General features: G+C 41.2%; 1 protein-coding gene across 5 annotated transcripts in view; it reads left to right on the top strand.

The window, feature by feature from the left end:
* LOC124544884 (microspherule protein 1) overlaps nt 1–24,460 on the top strand; it is a 164,671-nt gene that overhangs the window by 50,184 nt on the left and 90,027 nt on the right. For all 5 annotated transcript variants that reach the window (XR_006967572.1, XM_047123611.1, XM_047123610.1 and 2 more), the window contains 3 exons: nt 1,207–1,425; nt 7,745–7,883; nt 7,995–8,118. Coding sequence is in view for 4 of the 5 variants with exons in the window: in XM_047123611.1 (XP_046979567.1) it covers nt 1,207–1,425; nt 7,745–7,883; nt 7,995–8,118 (482 nt within the window). In the remaining variant the exon portion in view is untranslated. The remainder of the gene's footprint in view (nt 1–1,206; nt 1,426–7,744; nt 7,884–7,994; nt 8,119–24,460) is intronic.

Below are 24,460 nucleotides of genomic sequence, written 5' to 3'. Positions count from 1 at the left end.
GCAGGAGAAATCTCTCTGCTGTGGAGACTAGGTTGGGGCGCGGGGGCTAGTGCCTGTTGGTGAAGACTGTCGTAAAACCTTCAGCATACTGGACAAGTGAGTTCTTGTCACTACAGACATGCCACCACATATGACCAGGCTGCATGGAATGGAAGCAATTTCATGGTGTTGAAATGTATGGCAGCTGTTGAAATGCACATACTGTTGGTGGTAAGTGACTTTAATATGACCAGAGTTGTTGTTGATGCCATCAGAGAGGTGGTCAACATCCAGGAAGGTGGTGCATTAGGGTGACAATGACCAGGTGAAGCAGATTAGAGAGATTTTGAGGTTGTGGAGGAATGAGAATAGTGTGTCGTGGCTGGGATTCCAAATTGTGAAGGTATCGCCAGTAAACTTGAACCAGACAGGCGTTTGTGGTTTTGCGAAGCTATAAATGTTTCGTCTAGGTGACCAATAAAAAAAATTGGCATAGGAGGGTGCCATGCACGTGCTCACAGCTCTACAATCACTGTACAGTTCTTTATTTTAGTATGACTACCAATGAGCTGTCCATCACAACGAATGGTCACCGCCAAACTGTGGCTGAGAGCACTGTATCCCAGCCAGCGGGACAACATGCAGCTGAGCACACTGTGCTAAATTTAAATGGCTGCTTCACAAACTGGGCCATCTGGACCCTTCCCTCCACTGCCATTTCTCCTCAATTTCATTGATGGGAGCTACCTTCACGACACATCTTTTGCTCTTGTAAATTTCCTGTCCTCAGTATCCATTAATCCATTGCATCCACACCCTCCACACAACACTTTCCCCGTGCTCTATCCTGTCATCCCCTCCAAATCGACATCACCTTGCTCACACGCTGCATCCCTCTGTCACTTGAGCACAATGTGCCTTGTCCATGCACCTGCCAATCCTCCCTCCTGGACTCCTAGCCAGCAGACCCAGTGTCTCCCTCTGATCCACTAGCTATCCAATTCAACTCCTCTTCCTGACTTCTGCTCTGTCTCCTTCTCTCCAGCCCACCCTAATCAACTGGCCAAAATGCGATACCAGCATTATGTGTCCAATTGGTACACACAATGCTTCTGCTGTCTGGTGGGGGTTCCTTTACTCCTGTAGTGTGTGTGTGTGTGTGTGTGTGTGTGTGTGTGTGTGTGTGTGTCGACTCACTCGGTATCTGAGGAATGTGTTGTTTCACAGACCAGTGATTTGCGTACAGTGCACCGAGCTACTAAGTTCTCGTGCCGCTTCACTGTGCAAGAAATCCAGCAGCGCTGGTACGCCTTACTGTATGACCAAGCTGTCTCACGTGTCGCCGTGGCTGCCATGCGAAATCTCCACCCTGAAATCGTAGCAGCTGTTCGCAGCCGTGCTCTTTTTAGCAAGGCAGAAGAGCAGTTGCTGCAGACCATTAAATCGGTAAGTGCATTCTGTAGAACTGCCTTACAGATTGGCCTTTGTTGTTTATTTGTATTTTTTGAGCAAATTATGAGGTGTGAAAAGGATTAGTAGAAAAAAAGCTTAATATAATATTGTTGAACTTAGCATCCATTTACCATACAGGAACAAATAGGGAAAGCTTATAGACAGTGCATTAAAAAAAAAAAAAAAAAAAAAAAAAATCGTTGTATTCTTAGCTTTCAGCATTTTTAATATTCCTTTTGTCATGGGAAAAGAAAGCGAGGAAGAAAGCGTAAGGCAAATGTTCAGAAGGGTGAATGAAGTCACACTTAAGCTGTCCTCATACAGAAGGTGAGATCATTGGAGGATGAGGATCTGGTTAAGTTTTGTGAACTTATGGGGTGGAAGTTCACATTCCAGAGCATTGCGACGCATGAGAGACTGAGTAAGACACATAAGAGTTCTTGCTCTGTGGAGAGGAATGTGGCCCGTGAAACGAAATATTGCACTCTAGCCTGTATTTACAGTAATGCAGGAAAAATGGATTGCTACTTACCATAAAGAAGACACATTAAGTTGCAGACAGGCACAATTAAAAGACACCATTCATACACTCAAGGAAGCACTCCCTGTGTGTGCATGGCTACCTGAAGTAGCCACAAAAGACCAAGAAAGCAAAACTGGATCAGATTACCCACTTTGGAGAATTAATTACCAACAAATAAAGATTTCTGTTTGAAAATGGTCATACAAGAATAATGGTCAAGTTAGAAAATGTTTGCAGGAGACAAATGAAGAACTGGTGAATGTAGTGACTTACAGTATTACAGTTATGTTAATATTGTTACACTGTTACATAGTTTAAGAGCATGGTTTTTATAGTAGCCCAGTGAGTTAGTTGAAGTGAAACAGAAGCAAATAAAAGTGTCACAAGAGTTGTCTTGTTGATCTTTGCTATATGCTAGCGACAAACCACAGTCTACTTAATATGCAACTTGCAGAATTCTTACGGTATTCCTCCTGTATTTCTCCATTTTCTACTGATGCTAACTGCTGTCCATGAATTTTTTGTTTGAATGAGAATGAATAAAATAAAACACAAATTAATATTGTTGGATATGTTCGTTATGCAGAAAGTGTCATCAGAAATTTAATATTGTGTTACTGGCAGAAGTAAGCCAATAGTTCCAAAGCACTAAAAAGTGTCCCATTGTTAGCAAAATTTGGAAAATTTATAGGGCAAGGTATATGTCCAGCTTCGCAACAATGAATAAGAATAAGTTTAAGAATTATATAATTGTTATACATTCTTTTATTATTATTATTATTATTATTATTATTATTATTATAAATTAGGAATTTAATAATATCAGTCCTCCCTTCGCTTCCTGGGATAAAACTTGCACAATTACCTTGCAAACCTGACGAATAATATTGCATGTTGAGGTTTTTGATGTTCTATGGAAGTACATTAGAGTGGAGAAGGAATCCTCAGTGGCCAAAAATATGAAACTTCCTGGCAGATTAAAACTGTGTGCTGGACTGAGACTCGAACTCAGGACCTTTGCCTTTCGCGGGCAAGTGCTCTACCGACTGAGCTACCCAAGCACGACTCACGCCCCGTCCTCACAGCTTTAATTCTGCCAGTACCTTGTCTCCTACCTTCCAAACTTCACCGAAGCTCTCCTGCGAACCTTGGTCATTGCCAACTGATCCTCTGGTGGACTCGCTTCCTGAAAGTTTGTGTTTGTTCTAGACACAAGAGAAGCCACAAGAGACAGCAAATTGCTAAAATCTTCCATGCTCATACTGACACATTTTTTGAAATATGTGCCTTTTTCAAGAGTTAATTCTTGAACGAGCAAGTTTGTCAAGGAACCATTGTTGCCACCATTTGCACTTCCTGTGCCTTTCTTTCCTTTCTCCATTCAAAAGATCAGGCACATCAGCACATAAAAATGTGAAGTCTTTTACATACTTTTGAAAAGCCATCACAAACTCTAAGCGGATCTACACCACCAAACGCACTGATACAAATCAACAGATGTAAACACACAATCATATGTGTATGACTTACAAGTAGCAAGCTCATACACGTCACGATATACATCCCAAAGGCACGTATAAGTGCCATGTGTACTTGTGCCAGTACAAATCCCAGGTGTAAACATTCCCGAAGAATAAAGCTGCAGACCAACTAACAGTTTCACAGACCAATGAAGGAATATTTTTTTGTGAACCTAAATAATAAATAGAAATATTAAAATAATATGAAGGAATAAGATAGGTATATTTGAAACGTTCATTCTGAGCATGGACAAAATGAACAGGTCTGCTTACCAGTTTGGACACTAAGAATGGAACTGCCAACTTATAGTTTCTATTCACTATCATTTAATAAATATGTGCTTATGGTGCCTACAACGAAGAAAATAAAAGCATTGTAGAATCTGTAGTGTTTAACCATTCTTGTCTGTCTGTGCTAGCACAATAACTCTTCTGCTGACAACTTTCACAGGAACATGTTTTTGTGTCAAAACACTTTTTTTTATTTTATTTTTTTTTAAAGGGGGTTTACCATTACATTGTGAGAATATAATTCAATTGAAGTTTCCTTAGGTAACATCTAAAACCATGTAGTCAAATTTTGCAAATACTTTTCATTGGCGTGCTTCAGAAACTGAATGATTATGTAAATTTTATGTCATTGATGCAGTTATTGTTGTGTTTCTAATTTTTGTATTCTACGTACTGGACAGATATTACAGTGTTTGAAGTCTATATAGGCTGTCTGTTTGTCATTGCTAATTCATATGGAGAAAAGTTTCAAAGAGACTTTTTAGATCAGAATTTACAAAATTACAAATATATTTTTAATTCACACATAAAATTGCTACATTGGGTCCATTAAAATGCATGTTTGTTCTCTTGTCCATATGTTAACCATGTTGTTTTGTCTGTGGAATTCATAGAGAAAATCTTCAATATCTGTGAGCATGATACAATGCAAAAAGAAAAGTTCAATGTCCAGTCAATAAGGACATCAGCTTTTAAAATTTCCATTACTAATAGAGGGATAAAAGTTGACAATATGCCTACATAAAAGATAAAAATTATTTTATCATTCTCACTTTTTATTAAAGCTCTAAGGACATTCTTATTAGATCACTGCCTCTATTCAGCAGCGGACGTTTAGAGCATGTGAAGCATGAGATCAGAAGCATGAAAGTACAAAGTCCCCTACTGTACATGACACTAATCTCTTGTAGATAAAGCCAAAAAAATCATATATTTACTGCAATATTACTGTTAAATTTTCTGTTCTTTGTGTGTGTGTGTGTGGAGGGGGGGGGGGGAGGGGGGGGGGGAGGCGCACATCCATGCACTTACACATGTACATGCAGTCATGCCTCTACATGTGTCACTTGTGCATCCAACTATATGTGGATTTATAAAGAAATTATGTCTCCCATAATATGGAAAAAATTAAAAAAATACTGTCTCGTGATCAAATCAGGCAGACAGAGAGCAATCTTGCCATTCACCGGTCCCTGTTCCCTGGCATGTTCACATAGTCGAACTGATGCACAACACCAAATATTACATAACATACTTCTATAAAATGAATAAGGAAGTACTCAGACTTGAGAGTTGCACACTCACTGCCACTCGCATGTGTAGTTTCCTGGTTCTCTATGCTGATAAGTGGAGTTGTTTCAACTTCCACAGTTTCTTCAAATGTAACGTCATCCACCTCATAATCCTCAAAAGAAACAATAATTTCTCCTCCTTGATGACCTTTCAAATATATAACACATTTCTAAACCAAAGTGAGCTACTTGTATATGTTATATACATTATAATCAAGATACCTTAGTGACTTAAAAAAATGTGTAAATCAAACTAAAAATAACAATTTTCTTTCCAGTGTCCTGATAGTGAAAATAAATGGCTGGAAATTAGCAAAGGGTATGAAGAAAAATGGAATTTCCCCAAATTTTTGGGTGTTGTAGACGAGAGGCACATTGACATTGTGCCACCACCCATAGTGGAACAGTTTATTTTAATCATAAAGACCACTTCAGCATTGTTTTGCTAGCAATTGCTAATGCCACTTATAAAATAATTTATGGCAACATTGGCATACAAGGGTGGATTTCAGATGGTGGTGTACTAAAATACCCCACATTTTATAGTAAGTTAGAAAACAAAACACTAGATATATGACCACCAGCTCCTCTTCCTGGAGGAATAGGCCTGTTCCATATCTTTTCATAAGAGATGAAGCCTTTGGGCTTAGAATAAAATATCGTTAAACTGTTTCCAGGTCTGACTTGCAAAAATAGTTGGGAATGCATTTATAATTATAGACTGTGTAGAACAAGAAGCGTTACTGAAAATGTGTTTGGTGTTAGAAGCTCTCTTTTCAGAACTTTGAGGAAAGAAATGCTGCTGAGTCCACAAAAGCCTACAGTCATGGTACTAGCTCATGTGTATGTAATAATTCTCATCAAAACAGAAAATCTCAAACTTATGTACCACCAGAGACACATGAAAGGAAGAGATAATGGGAACTTAATACATGGATCTTGGAGGGATAGTCCTACTTTGATGGAGCCACTACCAAGAACTGGTAGAACATCATCATTGTTAAATGACAATAGAAAAGAATATGCTGAATTCTTCTGCAGTATTCAGGGCTCCATACCGTGACAGTTCAGGAAATAATTTCTTTACATAGCATAATTATTGTAAATACTGTTATTATGTAACATTGCACTTATGTAACATAGTGGCATATATATAATTCATAAAATAATTTAACAAATTTACATACGGGTGTTACTTTTTGAGTGCTCCTATGAGACAGTGGTTTGTAACTCTTTCAGGAAATGGAGGCTTTCAAATGTGTACCAAATAGAGTTGTACACATTACTATCAGTGCTGCTAGTTCCTCTGCTACTTTTCTGCTTAGCCAGCTCCTCCTGACTGTATTGATTTTTTTATATTGTGCCTTTTACCTTCATTCTTTTTCCTAGACACAGTGAATTGTTTCTCTTCCAATTTGTTAGACCGTTTTTGACAATTTTTATAGTCCATGGACTTCACATCCCAAATGCAGGGATGTAAGCATACTGTTTCAGTTAAATGAAGCGTGTTCTGTTTTGTCCAGCATCTTATTTCTGCTGAAGACTAATTTCTAAAATAATTACGAAGTAAGTGCGTGCACAACACATTAAGACTACCGTGAGAGACACCGCCTTCACAGAACACTCGATATGAACTGTATACAAGCAAAGCAGCAGACACCAAGAAAGGCTGGTTCTCTGCAAGCGCAACTTCTGCTACTGTGAAGTGGTAAACAAACATGGCAGCAGACGCCGAGGATGACTGGCACTGTGCAAACACAGCTTCTGTGGCTTGTCAAGTATATCCCAAAAGAACTACATACAAAATGTGTACGTGGCCAGGTCTGCATACGAGTTGTGTGAACTTTTGTATGAGATGATGTATTGCAACATGTCAAACTGACGTGCACGTACAAGTTGTTGTACGTGTGTCCCAGTGTAAATGTACCTGTTGGTTAACATTATATGTTTGAACTTTTTTTACAGCATGTGCACTTTGTTAAGCAACACTAACATTAACAAGTCGTGTGTGTTATCTTCAAAAATGCTGTGTTTCCATTCCATGGTGGTAAAGTAGTGTGCTTTTTATACTGCCAAACACTCAATAGTCACTTAGAAAGCAGAGACTGCGTAGCAAACAAGGGGTCTAAATAGAAACTGCGTAAGTGGAAAACTATGTTTATCCTGTAAGATAAATAAAAAAAATTAATTTGAAGCATTGCTCTACCAAAGAAAGTTCAGTTACAGGCAGTAAACCATTTCTGTTTCACAGGAAGTAATTGAGACATACAGCACCCCTTTGATTACCTACTTTACGGGATAGTGACACCCGGTTCTGTGCTGACAGTGCTTAATGTAAGCAACATAGGGAACTGTTGCTTTGCATTTGAGACACAGGGTGAGATGGTTAGGGGGGTAACTTGGTCCCAGCTACCAGCCATAGCTGAAGCCACTTAGTGAACAGGAAATCAGATTACTGGCAGTGCCACAGAGGTTGACGGGATAAGTAGAGCCTGTGTTTCAGCATTCAGAGAGTGAAAATGAAGGGACAGCATGAGAGTCCTAAAGTCTAGAGATTTAGTAATGTCTTTCAGTTGTTAGTTTGTCAATCTACTGCAATTGCTCCTGATTCAGTGATACTTCCGTTGTTATTTGTGTTGTTATATAAGGCTTTGCAAAGTTACAAATCTTTCACGTATCTCACACAGGCTTCAAATCCCACAATTGACGTATTTCAAGAATTGCTGGAGCAAAATGCCCAAGTATTTTATCCAGCACGGACAGCAAAGTCACTTTACAACCACTGGAACTTGATGAAGCAGTATCATCTCCTACCTGATCAGACTGGTATGTTGGATTATTCTGTGCAACACCTGGGAAAGGCTTTCTGCTGTGACCTTTGTTTTGCAGTGTGCATTTTGAATGTTTTGATATGTTGAACTTTGTTTATCTTTGCAGTTCAAGCTGTTCCAAGGGGTGAGCATGTGTTAAACTTCTCAGATGCTGAAGATCTGATACAAGATGGTGATCTAGGAGATCCTCCAGATGAGGCAGTCGAATTTGAATTAGCGAGGTCTGATAGGTAAGTTTAGAGACTCGAGTACACTTATTTTACAGCTTCACCATTAGAATTGCAACACTGAGAAGAACCTTGCATTTCATGGATTTGTAGAGTATAATATGATAATGGTGTTACTATCAGCACTTTTGAGCAGCACTTTGTGTCCCTGTGTAAATGCTGATGGTGGTAAAAAGAAGTGCACTTGAGGAAAAGTAAAAATGTTGTAGCCTAGACTACACAGTTAGCAAGTTGTAACTGACAGGTATCTCCATGATTGACACAAATTTATTCACAGCAATATAAAAGAAATGCACCATAAATTTACAGTGCTTACAATTTAAAATGTCTATCACTTGAAAATGACTTCATGTAGGTGGCTGCCATTTTCCTTCACACACATTTAAAGTCTTTTACTGAAGTTAGACATCAGATCTTGCAGGACTGGAATTCGATTAATGTCCTCCTGAATTTGACCCTTCAATTGTTTGACATGAGGTGTCAGATAAGATGTTCTGCAGCATGTTAATGGAATGCCGCGAGATGTGGCATGTGGACCTGTCTTGTTGGAAGAATGTGTTTGCAATTCAGGAAGATCAGCAAGCTTTTGCACTAGGAAATGGTTAAACATGTAAATGTAACATTCTGTATTCACAGTAACAGCATTGATACGAATGTCTTCAAGAAAATAAAGTCCGATGATTCTAAACAATGACACGCCGCTTTCCGAATGTGGAGTGGTGTTCCGTGAAGCGTTTCAGGATTTTCATGTGGCCATATATAGTTTTCATTTTTAACAAAGTCTGACACCTAGTAATTGGCCTCATTGCTGATGATCAGATTGTAGCACAGGCCTGGCTTGTCATTCGCAAGTGCCTACAGTTCTCAACAAAAGCATAATCGCTTTGGAAGGTCATTTACACTCTGTTTTTGCACTATGTGAATTTTGTGTGGATGGTTTTACAGTTCCTTGCAATCCCATACGTCATATTGCAGTGCATGCTTGCGTGCAGAATGCATGGGACTTTAGCTGAAGGCTTCTTCCACTCCTGAAACATTATCTGGTGTACACAAAAGCTTCTCTCTTCCACTCCTCTTTCGTACCATATAACCCATTTCCTCAAAGTTCAGTGCCCATACTTCAATAGCACAGGCACACGGCAGTGGGCCACGACATGTGAGATTGTAACGAACTGTAATGAGCACAAAATATGTGCTGTGCATCAACATAACTGACGTCACTTTTGTAAAACACCTTCATGGCAACAGTGCATTTGTTAACCAGTCCACACCATTTCGACTGAACATTTGTATCAGGGTCAATGGCAAAGGTTTGTTGTCAGGATGACACTATTCCCATTTCCTGATTCTTAACTTAACGTGCTATTTCCAGAATTGCCAAATCGAGGGTTCTTCTGCCGCAGCTGTTAGGTATGGCCGTGTCACTGAGAACAACAGTGTGTAGGTGTATTAAATGGCAATGACATTACAAAAAGGACAAGTTGCTACTCACCATATAGAGGAGATGCCGAGTCACAGACAGGGACAACAAAAAGACTGCTATACAGTTTAGCTTTCAGCTAAAAGGCTTTCTTCTGGATTAGAAAATTATATTTTATATAATGGAGTAGAAAACACACACATTCACACACATGACCACTGTCTGGCCACTGCAGCCAGACTGAGTTATAACTGTGCCTGATGGCAGCAGCAATTTGTTGGTTGGATGAGGAAGAGTTGCAGTTGGGCAGGGAGGGGCAATAGCAAGGTGGGGTGGCAGATGGGGTGGTGCTTGGTGCTGCTTGTGGGAACATGGAGTGTGGGGCAGGGGGTAGTGGAGAAGTAGAGAAGGGAAAAAGGGACTAATGGATGTTTTCATTTAATAGAAGGCTATGTAGTGCTGGGATGGGTGCAGGTAAGAAGGTAGGTAAGTGAAGGACTCAGGGAGTAGAGATAGTTATGGCCAGGGATGGTAGGGGGAAGAGGGGGGTTACAGGAAAGGGTATACTGCAGGGAGAGTTCCCAGCTGCATAGTTCAGAAATACAGGTTTTGTTTTTATAGAGCCTCCTGCTATGAAGCAGTCACTGAAGCGAAGCACGTCCTGTTGGGCAGAATGTTCAACAACTGGGTGATCCAGCTGTCTCTTGGCCATAGTTTGTTAGTAGCCATTTGTGCAGACAGACAGCTTGTTAGTTGTCATGGTAAGCAGCACTGTGGTTGCAGCTTAGTTTGTAGACCACATGACTTTTCATAGGTAGCCCTACCTTTGATGGGATGGAAGATGTGTCTGACTGAACTGGAGTAGGTGATGGTGGTGGTGGGAGGGTGTTAGGGATATGAGCCATGAGGCAAGGGGGTGGGAAGAAGAATGGATGAGATAGTCCTCATTTCTGAACTTGATAAAATACAGCCTAAACACTGGCAAAGAATGTTATTCAGTTGCACCAACCCTTGGTGGTAAGAACTCACAAGGGGAGTGCTCCTTTGGAACCAGACAGTGGGTATGTGGGAGGTGGTAGATGACGGGAGAGACATGTTATGCAAGATCCATTTCTGTACAATGTTGGGTGGGTAATTTCGGTCTGTGGACGTCACAGTTAGATCCTCAATATATTTGGAGACGGACTACTCATCACTGCAGATTTGCAGTCGTGGATTGCTAGGCTGTATCAAAGGGACTTCTCGTTATGGACTGGGTGGCAGCTGTCAAAATGGAGATTTAATGTGAAATGGAGATTTAATGTGGGCAGAGTATTGACATAGCAGTCTTTGAGGTGGAGGTCAACATTGAGGAAGGTGGCTTAATGGGCTGAGTAGGGCCTGGTGAAGTGATTTGGGGAGAAGGTGTTGAGGTCCTGGAGGATTATGGATAGGGTTTCCTCACCCTCGGTCCAGATCGTGAAGATGTCATTAATGAATATGAGCCAGGTGAGGGGTTTGGGATTCTGGCTGGTTAGGAAAGATTCTTCCTCATGGCTCCATGTGGGTGCTCATTGGTATAGCACTAATTTTTCGTAGGTGATGCCATAAAAGGAGAAATGCTTGTGGGTGAGGATGTAGTTGGTCATGGTGATCAGGAAGGAGACTGTAGTTTTGGAGTCAGTCTGGCATTGTGGAAGTAGCGTTCAGTAGTGGCCAGGCCATTGCCATTATGATTGATTATTGGAAAATCTCATATGAGATGTGAAACAAATACTAACAAAGAGATAGAGGGGCTGGCCAGTACTTACCTCAGCTCAGTACAGCCGATAGATACACATAAAACAGAACCGAAAATTTACGTTCCTAGCTTTCGGAACAAATGTTCCTTCATCGGGGAGGAGAGAGGTGAAAGAAAGGGAAGAAGGGAAAGGAGGCTGTACTGAGCTTTTTGTGGAAGAGTAGGTTACGAGTAATAGACTGAAGGTGTTGATCCATAAGAGCAGAGGTGTTCTCAGTGAGGACATAGTAACCAATCACAATGAAGTGCTCTGTGTGGTTGGATTTATGTATCTTAGGAAGCGTGTAGAAAATAGGAGTATGGGGGAGTGATAGGGGTGGTGTGTGTGTGTGTGTGTGTGTGTGTGTGTGTGTGTGTGTGTGTGTGTGTGTGTGTGTGAGAGAGAGAGAGAGAGAGAGAGAGAGAGTGACTTGGATAAGGTTCTGGGATGGGCCTAAGGATTTGAGGAGCAATTGGAGATCCTGTTGGATTTCAGGAAGGCATCACTATAGCGGGATTTCTAGGTGGACGAATCTGACTGCTGTCAGAGTCCCTGAACCAGGTAATCATTGTGGTTCAAAACCGTACTGGCAGAGCCTTTGTTGGTGGTGAAAAAGTGTTTCCTCTGTAGGAACCGGGAGAAGTATAGAAGGTCTACCGTGAGTCCAGCATGATAGAATTTGAGAGTGGGGAAAAAGGTAATGCCTTTGGGAAAGACATACTTTTGTGGTACTAAGGCTTTTATAGGTAAGGTTGGCACTGTGTTTTGGTTCTGGATTCCGTATGGTGGTAAGAGGTAGTTTCTGAGGGCGTGGTAAATGTAGTAGATCTGTCAGGCAGAGTTTGACTGTGAGGGCATGTGGGGGAGATTTGGGGCTCTCATAGAAGTAGTGGATAATGATAATCCAAGCTAGGAATAGTGTTGGATTGTAGAGTTTTTTGAGGTGGTGATGTGCATGCTGCTCTAGTTCCTAGAGGTGAGGACTTATGTGAGGAGTACAAGAATTTTGATTGCACATCAGGAGAATTTTATGGATGGAGAGGAATTATTGCATGGAGGTTTGGGCCTGATTTGAATGGTTTTGCTGAACTAGGTGGGTGAGGGATGTGGGCTGATGGGATTTGAACAGGTAGAGGTGATTGTGGAAGGTGGGGTTGTAGCTGTAGGTAGGGAATTTGGTGGTAAGGCCATTGTGGGGGGATTCCATCAGCTAGGAAAAAATGCAGGAACAGTATGTAGAACTGGATTCTGGCTAGGGATAAAGAAACTTTTGTAAGGAAGGGTCTATAGTGGAGGGTAAAAAATGAATAGAAATATGTTGCAAAATCTCATACAGATATTCAAAAATGGGGATCAGAAGCGATCATTCTTTTCTGTCATGGTCCTCTCAGGGTGTGTTAGCTTTGCTCCACAAGTTGTCTCCTATAATGTATCCCAATACTTTGTCATTTCATGGTATTTGCACTGTGAAAGCCAGTCTCAGCTATCGTGTGCTAGGTAGGAATTCTGTCAGCGAGAAAAGTTGCCGTCAATGTTGTAAGGACTAGGTCACTGAGCTTCATGGCCACAGTCCTTGTTGTACTTTCATCTGCTTGGCACACACTTGGTGAAATTCGTGTGCTGTTTCTATGATTAGGGATTTGCATCTTCATGCGTTCGGTCTCCCTGGATATTCCATTTCAAGGCATTGATGTTTTGACCACCTCCTTTTCAGAGTTGTTCTCTCCAGGTTTGTATCGGGTGTCATCCGTAAAGGTATGGCTTCACTTGAAGCTAGGTTCGGCCCCATGGTTTCACAGGCACACTCATTTCCTCACGTCCTCTGGCACTGGATATGAAAGTGCATGCACGAGCTGTGTACCTGCAGATCCTTTTTGGATGAAATTCTTAAAATCGTTACGGCTTTTGAACTCACATGGGACTTGCACTGTGGAAGAAAGTTTTGTTTTCCCACATCAGTTAGGCCGGCAGAACACATGCCAGAAGCGTGAACCCAGAAAACTGCAGCGCACCCAGTATTCCGAGTAAGCAACTTGTTATCGACAGTCATTCAGAGTTTGACAGTGACAGGTTAAGTGTTCCCCGTTGTAGTTTCTTTTTGGAGGTTGCAGCTCTCTCCCTTTGTGGCAAGCACATACGGCAGCCTCACCTTGTGTCATGCCCTCAGTGTTTCTCTTGGCATTCGCACTTGCACTGTCCACACAGTAGCATAGTGACGTCGTGGCTGTGCACACGGAGTCGTCTTATCCAGCTGTCGCCATTCACACTATTGACACAGTGCTTCACCTGACATCAGGGAAACCTGTCAAGCTGCTACTCGTGCTGCATGTGATGGGTCAGGTCCTACCTTTCCAGGTGGATACTGATGTCTCATCTTTGATCAGTGGTTCTACCTGTGTGATGGTGGGCTCCTCTACTGTACCCATTTCAGAGTAAGGTCATGGCCTATGGTGGTCATGAAATTCTGATGCAGGGTTTTTTCTTTTCCTTCCCCCCCCCCCCTCCCCCCCCCCCCCCCCCCCCTCCGCACCCCAAAGGGGCTCTTATATAAAAATATGTCCTGCACGCTTTCCTATTTGAAGGTTTCTTCTGGCACTGTGGAAGACATTTTTGGGTTAGATGTCTTAAAGTAATTGTGATTTTCCATTTCTGTAAGCATGTGTTTGGTCTCTCTGGGTATTCCATTTCAAGGCATTGAAGTTTTGACCACCTCCTTTTCAGAGTTGTTCTCTCCAGGTTTGAGAATAAGTTTTGACACTGGAAGGAATAGTTACAGAATTAATTATGACAAGATTGTTTGTTAGAACGAAGAAGGAGAGGAAATGGGGACAGCACACAAATCATGGAAAAATATGACAATTCCAAATTTACATAAAAATTTCATACGAGTACTTTTCAATTTCCTTCTTGAGAAGCTGGAGCATATGAATAAAACAAAGCTTTTTGCTTGTAGTGGGCCTAAAGACATTTAATATTGGTACTTTGTGAATTATATTCTGTCATGTTATAAAAATGACCATTTGTGTGAAAACAGTCTCATTTCCAGAATGCAGGGTTCGCAGGACAGCTTCTGTTAAGTTTGGAAGGTAGGAGACAAGGTACTGGTAGAAGTAAAGCTGTGAGGACGGGGCGTGAGTCGTGCTTGGGTAGTTCAGTTGGTAGAGCACTTGCCCGCGAAAGGCAAAGGTCCCGAGTTCGAGTCTCGGTCTGGCACACAGTTTTAATCTGCCAGGAAGTTTCACAGTCTCATTTATTTGGTGTGTGTTACAATTGCTGCAATATTAGACAGGCCTATTTCATTCTATCTAGCAGACAGTGACAAAATAGATGTAATCAGATTGAGAAATCATATCAATCTTTGGCACTGTTTGTATTAACACTTTTTCAGTATTAGACGACAACATTTCATTTTTCCATGAAGCAACTTTGATGAGGTAATAGATTCTTTCACAAAAAGGAAAACACGCTATGTAAAGCTGTAGCAAGATTAAAGAGAGAAAAAAAAAATGCTAGGACTTAAGGATTGAAGAAATATGTACTGTATTTCTTGTCTCTTGTCTTTACTGGTTTTATGTATCCTATATTTAATCTTATGTCACACAAAACAGTAAGTTATTAGCTAAAAGGTAATAAAGAGTGCAAATTTTCTGAAGAGTTCTTGTTCTCCCAGTTACAAATAATCCTATCCAGTATTAATTGTGAGTCTATTTTTTAAGAGGGGCAGTATGTCAAACCGGCCGACTGGGAGCAGGAAAGGCACCATAGGACATTTTAGTTTCCATTGTCCTGAATATAGTTTGATGGCATCCATTACAAAATATACATGTTCGAATTCCATGGAGCGAAATACAGTGATGTGCGATAGAAGAATGCTGTGTGAAGAGGCGTGGCACTGCACTTTGGCACACTTAAGACCAAATAACATGTCTTATTTCTTCGAACACATATGTTTTATGTATCGGACTCTTCAGAAAGACATGTGCTACTAAGTAAACATTTTTTGAGAAGTCGATTTTTTGTCCTACCTGAAACGCTCGAGAGGGAGAGGGGGGGGGGGGGGGGCAGTATCTAGTATTGCCCCGATTTGGAAATGTCGTAGTCCGGGGCTGTTGAACAGAGCAGTCTTCAGTTGTAGTGGGGAGGTGGGTAGTCTCCACGTGACCCGTGTTTACATTTAGTGATTTTGCTGTTTCTCCTTTGTTTATTGCTCTCATGTCAAATGAAAACAAAACGAATTTCTGTGGCCGGGATCTATCAAGTGAATTAAAATACATTCACACAATTATGGAAGGCTAAAATGTTATTAGTTTCAGATTTTATTTTATTTCCACATTTCTGACAGTCAAGCTTTAATCACCTTGCAGAACAATGAAGTTATTTTTGTTGGTTTGTTAGAGAATTTGGCTTTTATTAATCTCTTCCTCTGAGGCAGTCATTTTCTTTGAAACAAAGTGTTCAATTCGGCACCATTGGCTAGTTTCAACTGTTTGCTGCTTTTCAAGTGCACATTTTCATTTTCTAGCATGTTTGGCGTTATGCCATAATAAAGAACCAAGCATGAGATAATACAGAAGAAAATTTACGTTTGGATTTGGACATGCGAATGTGCACTTTAAGCCGAATTATGGATTTTACTATGGTTCACAAAATTCCAGTGCCCTTGGAGTATCCTCTGATGTCTTGTTTCTTCTATGACATAATGTAAGACCTATTAATGTTTTACATGAATCAACGTACGGGCTTGTTGTGTCGTCATAGCTGTGCAAGCGTGGTGAAGCCCATTATGTGGCACACTCTGGCAACTGCTGAAACGAATCTATGTCTTACAGGTCGCAGGAAAATACTGCGAGAATTTTGAGCCCAAAAGATCATACATTTATGTCGGTATTAAAAATTTTACTGGCGCATTTGTGTGATGTATCCCAAAGTGCAGCACGCACAAAAAAGATCAACATTATATGTGAAAACTTACCTTCTCTTGCAGTTTATTAATCTTAGAGACCAATATTATATGTGAAAGCTCTGCTTTTCTTGTAGCACCACTTGTCTGTTAATTTAAACTATTAACTTTTCCTATTTATGTGTTCTCACTGCTTAACAGCGGTGTTGCTACCGGCTAACTACATCACGTGTCCTATGCTCTGAATATCCACTGTCATCGGCTGGTGAGATGACGTGACATGAGCTATATGCTCTGAATATCTGATGTCATTGGCTGGTGAGATCACATGATATGAGCTATGAGTGGCTTACAAAAGAGCATCACAATCTCGATTTCAATTCTTCGGAAAGTAACGTGTGGTGTTTGGTGGAATTTGAATTTAATCTTTCATAATACGAAAATATGCAGTGGACAAATATCTTTCCAAAGCGTGTTTTTTCCCCTGAGTTTCATTTTATAAAGTGGAAATTCTACGCTGGTGTATAAAACCATAACCATTCAAAGGACTAATAAGTTTTACAATTCTGAGGAAAGGTATACTGTCACTTAACACGGGAAAAGCATATTTTCACCCAGGAGAAAGTGTACTTTTAACCGGGAAATCCGGGAAAAGTGTGGGAACTTTATTTCCTTGTCAGCGTATACACCCTCTAATATGAAAGTCCAGTTATCTGCACAATCTGGCTTGCTGTAGACTGTGGCAATTCCTGGAGGGTGTCTTCTCTTGTGTTCGAGGTATTGCACTATATCTGCACTCGTGGCCTAGCAGTAAACAGTGCATCGTTTGAATGCAACATCTCATGTTGGAAGCCACTCATTGCATAAATTTTTATAGTGCCTTTTGTCTGAATGCTGAAGTCTTTAGCATAACGATAGCACAGCGACAATGTATTTCGCTTTCCAGCACACCAGTAATAATAGTTCTGTCCAGTAACATTGTTTGAATGACTTCGTGGCAGACTGTCTGCCTCTGAATGCCACACACATCACAGCTCTTTGGCAGTTGCTTATACCCGGCAGTGGCTGCCACAGTGGTGCTCCATTCTCTCGCACTTTGTTGAAAGCATCACTTTGGAGCGTAAAAAATGCTTTACTAATGTTGAGTGATGCTCAACAAAAAAGTGTAAGATTTGTATTTCGTCCTCAGCAGCAACAGCTTCAGCGGATCCATTTTTATATGATGAGTATTGTATTACATAAGATATGACTGTGGCTCCGAATTAATTACGTAGTTTGTGACCATTCTGGCTACCTTACTTCAGTGCTTAACATTATTCTTAATGGTTTATATCTTACTTATTTCCCTTTAGAAATGATTCTTCGTGCAATTTTTTACTCAGGAATTCGTATGTTTTCATCAGGCCACACTGGGTAACTGTGATGTAATGAATTTGACTGTTGTGGGTTTAATTTCTTGCGGTAAATGTATGCAATAAACTGTGTGAATGCCTTGCAGATCATGCTCTGTGACAATGCAGGCACAAAGTACATTTTGAGCTCCACTTTTGGATTCATGGTGAACTAATGCTGATCAAAAGTGGTATTTGAGCTATTCAATTAGATTTAAACTAACAGAACTGTCTATTTTTTGAAGGTACGCAGAGTGGGAGGAAGTTGCTAATGTCAGTGTAAGCAAATGCGTACCGGACTGCCTAATTGCTGTGTCACAGATTTAGCACAGAAGAACCATATTCACTTCATAACTCTTCCCTGTCATGTGGGTCCTACGTGACAAACAGAACTCAAATTTGTATGGTTGACAGGTCAGATTTCTTAGAGACATTTGCATAGTGAAGAAGCTTGGTGTTCACAAAGCAGACACCTATGAGCGTTAACACAGGTTATGGAGTGGAGCTTGTGAGAAGACTTACTATGTAAATGTTTTTTTTTTTCAGATTTTGTTAAATAATTTCTCCCAACAATTTGCAGTTGCATTAAATAAAGTGGAAAATAATAATGTAGAGTGCACTGGTCTGCACTACAATTAAAGCTAAAACTCACGCCGTCGTCATATGATAAGATGCATTTGAGACCCCTGCGCTAAAGAGATGGTTCAGGGTGTAGGCCTCTCAATTTAGTATTGATGCAACGTTAAAGATAAGAACTGGCGTTAATAGTGTATGGAGTAAAATCATTGAAATTTGTATCTAAGTGTCTCATCTTACACGAAGATTACGTAGAATAAGTCATCGAAGTCAAAGAGAATTCCAAATGAATTTTGCAGAAAGATTCAGGACCACATGCAGAAGTAAGTGCACTACCCCAGGATTCCCAAATATTTGCAACAATGTTAAGTGCAGTAATTGCTCCTGGATATGTTATGATGGATAATTCTAAAACACATCATATGAGCAGGTCATTCCTTGCCTGAATTTTGACTTTCACCATTGTGACCCAATCAGCCTGGATGCAGAACTGCTGAGTGTCTTAATTTATAGTGTGACATTGGATAACAAATGACAAAAACATTTTTTTCATGTGATATATTTACAAATTACAAATTCTTGCATTTTTTCCTTTGTTTGTACTGTAAAACCTTGCTTCTTACCAAACTTCATGGTTCAAGTCCAATGGCAAGTGCCCTGTATAAACCCGCCTGGCTAGCTGTGCAATCTAACGCACGGCTTCCCGAGCGAAAAGGCGTGCCAGTCCCCGGCACAAATCCACCTCACGGATTAGTGTTGAGGTCTGGTGTGCCAGCCAGCCTGTGGATGGTATCTATAGCAGTTTTCCATCTACCTCGGTGAATGCGGGCTGGTTCCTCTTATTCCACCTCAGTTACACTATGTCGGCGATTGCTGTGCAAGCACTGTCTCCATGTATCCATACACCATAATTACTCTACCACGCAAACATTTGGGGCTACACTCATCTGCTATGAGACATTCCAGGAGGAGGAGGGGTATCCACTGGATTCAGTGTGGGGCAGCGGTGGGCTGGGTTGACTGCTGTGGCCCCTTGTAGGATTGTGAACCACTGAGGGCTACGGCAGGACGAATCCTCTCCGTCGTTTCTAGGTCCCCGCTTTAAAATACACAATACACACTACATGTTTCGATAAGTGAGTTTGCGAGCATCAAAATACGTAACAAAAATGGCATTGACTTAGAAGCTTCAGTTTTTTGCACCACCGAGGGACCATAGACCTCAGATGTGACAAAATTTCAACTTGATACATCTACCTGTTCCGTAGAAAAGGGTTTTCAAGAGTTGTACTGACAGACGGGCAACAAAGTGATCCTATAAGGAATCCAGTTTTACCTTCTCAAGCACAGAACAATAAAAAGAAAAAATACTGTAGTGATACGCATTGATTGTCCAGTGAGATCGAACCAATAAATACTCTTTCCTGAATTCACGAAAAGAGCTTGGCAGCAATGAGCAAATGTGATACTGCTTTGTCTAGCTCTGTTGGTAGTTAATGTAGACAGTACACAATATAAAATTCAAAATCAGTTGAAACTGAAGTGTGGAATTATATTCCTAGAGTCTAAAAATTAAATTTAAGAGAATATTATGAGAATTTAGCAGGATGACTCGGCACCAATACCGAAAGTGAGTGAACAATCACAAGGTGCCAAACGTCTTCAGCAACACTGCCGAGTCTCAATTGCATGACCAAGAACTTCACGGACAGCTCATAATGTCCTCACTGGTATCCACAGCCTGCTCCATCCAGCCCTCAGTGGAGCTACACTACCAGATGCCAGTCCAAGAGACAGCTACAAACTGACGGTAGATAACACAAGCGAAAAATACGAATGAGTTGCACCCTTGCACTGTTCGGCTTGCAGTGAAAACTTATTTTAACTAGATACAAAGTAATAAATCAAATTTTGGATTCACAGGGAAAAATTGAATGTATGACTGCTGAAGTAGAAACTGAACCGACAAATGTACAGTTGTGCACATCCATACGTTTCTCATTCTCAGGTCTGCCATAGGTAATGCATACTAACTAGCTTGATCATTGTTTCCACGATTTATCCTGTATTTTTTGATGCCGAGATGATGAACAAAATACTGATTCGGGTCGTCGATTGTTGCTTTGAGCCTCTTTGGAGACTGTTTCTTGTTTTGTTGGTGATGTAACACGACATTCACAATGCGGGTGACTGTTGCTACTCCTGTGAGGTTGCCAGGAAACATGCGACACAGAGTGTTAACATACGTCACGTAACTTGTTATGGTTAGCATAGCAAAAGAAAGTGATATGATGCAGGTTTTGCAGAAAGATTGAAACTGATTTCAAAAGAATTTACCATTTTAGTAAGGGAGCACTTTACAGTGCTGCAGTGGACACTCTCCGGTTGCCATAATTGTAGCTGAAGTAGACAGAACGCAACACAAAAAGTGAGAGTTGGTCTAGCTTATGCGTGAAACGACCTTCATGGAATGAAATAGTTTACTTTACTAATGCAGTGTGATACCTTAGGTGGGAATTATTCAGAACATTTCATTGACATGGTAGGGAAAAGCCATGTGAATTTAGCGGGATCAATCAGTCCCACACCTGCAAATCACTTTTATGACAACAGAGCTGCAAAACAGTGTCCCTGCTAAAGTGTTGCAAAATCTTGATCAAATTAAGGTTAGTCATAAATTGAATGGGACCTCATGTAGCAAGATATTTTATCGATTCTTATTACACCTCTTTAGTAATTCCCATAGGAATATGCTGTTACTTTTGCACTAACGACACCCTTAAGAGCAATCTGGTGGTAAATCGGGAGGAAACTGTACCAACATGAGTGCAGTGTGTCAACACAGCCCATGGTCAAGATGGTACACATGCTGCTCTCATTATTGATTTATTTTTGTCAGTCTGAAGTTACTGAAAACTGAAAGGCTCTTTCACAAGATGCTGTTCGAATTTACTGGCAAAGCTATCTGAGTGACTACCCAATAAACATTATGTGTAGATGACAGCTGTCGTTCTTTTGATGTATGTATGTAAACGGGAGGGCAATAAACTGTAGTGGAATTAAGCCAGGTGATGCAGAGGGAGTTTTGCATGTAGGCAGCAAAATACCTGATGGTGGCTGAAGAAAAGCAGATAAAAAATCTAGACTGGCACAAGTGAGAACAGCCTTTATCAAATATAAAGTATGCTGATATCAAAGATAAATTTCACTGTTAGGAAGACTTTACGGAAAGTATTTGTCTGCCTTCCTGCTGTTATGTAATGGTGTATGTTGTTGTCAGTACCCATAAGCATTACCCATGATCAGAGTAACAGAAATAGGATAACCACTCACAGGGGCATTGTTCAGCTTTTCTACTGGCCACACCACGTATCTGAAACCTGCAGAGCACAGTGTCTCACAGTCAGGCTAGACTGGACGCCTTTACTGTCTATTAACACCGTACAACATGAAAAGAAACAAAGTGCTACCAACTTCTTATCTATAGATGTGAAGTCGAGAAACCGCCCCAGCACTGTCAGACTATTTTAGATAATTTGGATGACTATATTGTTGCTGATTTATTTATCTCTTATGCTTCTATGCTGTGTTCAATAATCTAAAAAAAAGGTGCCATTTAGTATGCAATGTACTATTGCAAATCAATTACAGCCTATCATGATAATGTTACAAAAAAGTATTTTTGTATATAAAACAAACTATTCCATATTGTCACAAATTAACAGGATATTACACACTTTTGGCTTGAGTTTGGTTTGTCTCTACACTCACATCTATACTGAAGCAGCATTACAAGACTGCCAAAAAAGTATACAAACATAGCAGTAGAGGTAGATGTGAAACAAAATCCAGCTAACAAATCATTCAGTGCCACAATAAGTCAATAAAAATGAAAGGAGCTGAAAAAGTAGCCACTACGAAGTGTGCAATTCATCAAGTTTTTCGTCTTTAGATTTACATGTTAGAGAATCTAAAGTAGCGACAGAACTTATGAGAGAGAAGAAGTTGTCGTAAGATTTCTTTGCTGATTGTCGATCTGCCTGCTGGCGGTTCTTTCACGGAAGGGGTCAGATTCTTGCCTCCAGCAAGATTAGGACCTAAAATTAACGCTCTCTTCTGCATGAAGAGCAAACACTTTCCAACTAAGGTAACATATAAATGCTTCTAACAGTGCTTTATTATTGTCCAGTCACAGCTAAGATAGCATTTGCATTGTAAATGGTGAAGTAAGCTGCAGTTTCTGTTGGAACAGTCTTCATTTACACAACAATTTGCTACCTCTACATCATCCCTTCAGTGAGAATAATGCAAAATATTTAATCTAATAGAAGGAAACATTCCACGTGGGAAAAATTATATATAAAAAATTATATATAAAAACAAAGATGAGGTGACTTACCGAACAAAAGCGCTGGCAGGTCGGTAGACACACAAACAAACACAAACATATACACAAAATTCAAGCTTTCGCAACAAACTGTTGCCTCATCAGGAAAGAGGGAAGGAGAGGGGAAGACAAAAGGAAGTGGGTTTTAAGGGAGAGGGTAAGGAGTCATTCCAATCCCGGGAGCGGAAAGACTTACCTTAGGGGGAAAAAAGGACAGGTATACACTCGCACACACGCACATATCCATCCACACATACAGACACAAGCAGACATATTTAAAGAGAAAGAGTTTGGGCAGAGATGTCAGTCGAGGCAGAAGTGTAGAGGCAAAGAAGTTGTTGAAAGACAGGTGAGGTATGAGTGGCGGCAACTTGAAATTTAGCGGAGATTGAGGCCTGGCGGATGACGAGAAGAGAGGATATACTGAAGGGCAAGTTCCCATCTCCGGAGTTCGGATAGGTTGGTGTTGGTGGGAAGTATCCAGATAACCCGGATGGTGTAACACTGTGCCAAGATGTGCTGGCTGTGCACCAAGGCATGTTTAGCCACAGGGTGATCCTCATTACCAACAAACACTGTCTGCCTGTGTCCATTCATGCGAATGGACAGTTTGTTGCTGGTCATTCCCACATAGAATGCATCACAGTGTAGGCAGGTCAGTTGGTAAATCACGTGGGTGCTTTCACACGTGGCTCTGCCTTTGATCGTGTACACCTTCCGGGTTACAGGACTGGAGTAGGTGGTGGTGGGAGGGTGCATGGGACAGGTTTTGCATCGGGGGCGGTTACAAGGATAGGAGCCAGAGGGTAGGGAAGGTGGTTTGGGGATTTCATAGGGATGAACTAACAGGTTACGAAGGTTAGGTGGACGGCGGAAAGACACTCTTGGCGGAGTGGGGAGGATTTCATGAAGGATGGATCTCATTTCAGGGCAGGATTTGAGGAAGTCGTATCCCTGCTGGAGAGCCACATTTTCAGAGTCTGATCCAGTCCTGGAAAGTATCCTTTCACAAGTGGGGCACTTTTGTGGTTCTTCTGTGGGAGGTTCTGGGTTTGAGGGGATGAGGAAATGGCTCTGGTTATTTGCTTCTGTACCAGGTCGGGAGGGTGGTTGCGGGATGCGAAAGCTGTTGTCAGGTTGTTGGTGTAATGGTTCAGGGATTCCGGACTGGAGCAGATTCGTTTTCCACGAAGACCTAGGCTGTAGGGAAGGGACCGTTTGATGTGGAATGGGTGGCAGCTGTCATAATGGAGGTACTGTTGCTTGTTGGTGGGTTTGATGTGGACGGACGTGTGAAGTTGGCCATTGGACAGGTGGAGGTCAACGTCAAGGAAAGTGGCGTGGGATTTGGAGTAGGACCAGGTGAATCTGATGGAACCAAAGGAGTTGAGGTTGGAGAGGAAATTCTGGAGTTCTTCTTCACTGTGAGTCCAGATCATGAAGATGTCATCAATAAATCTGTACCAAACTTTGGGTTGGCAGACTTGGGTAACCAAGAAGGCTTCCTGTAAGCGACCCATGAATAGGTTGGCGTACGAGGGGGCCATCCTGGTACCCATGGCTGTTCCCTTTAATTGTTGGTATGTCTGGCCTTCAAAAGTGAAGAAGTTGTGGGTCAGGATGAAGCTGGCTAAGGTAATGAGGAAAGAGGTTTTAGGTAGGGTGGCAGGTGATCGGCTTGAAAGGAAATGCTCCATCGCAGCGAGGCCCTGTACGTGCGGAATATTTGTGTATAAGGACGTGGCATCAATGGTTACAAGGATGGTTTCCGGGGGTAACAGATTGGGTAAGGATTCCAGGCATTCAAGGAAGTGGTTGGTGTCTTTGATGAAGGATGGGAGACTGCATGTAAGTACCACGGTCGTGGAACCCTTGTCCGCCGGAAGAATGACGATGGATCGGTCAGCCTTC

Source organism: Schistocerca americana, chromosome 8 (assembly GCF_021461395.2).
Source record: "Schistocerca americana isolate TAMUIC-IGC-003095 chromosome 8, iqSchAmer2.1, whole genome shotgun sequence".
Classification (NCBI taxonomy): Eukaryota; Metazoa; Arthropoda; class Insecta; order Orthoptera; family Acrididae; genus Schistocerca; species Schistocerca americana.
The sequence above is the reverse complement of the archived record's forward strand: the minus strand, read 5'-3'. Positions and strand labels throughout refer to the sequence as shown.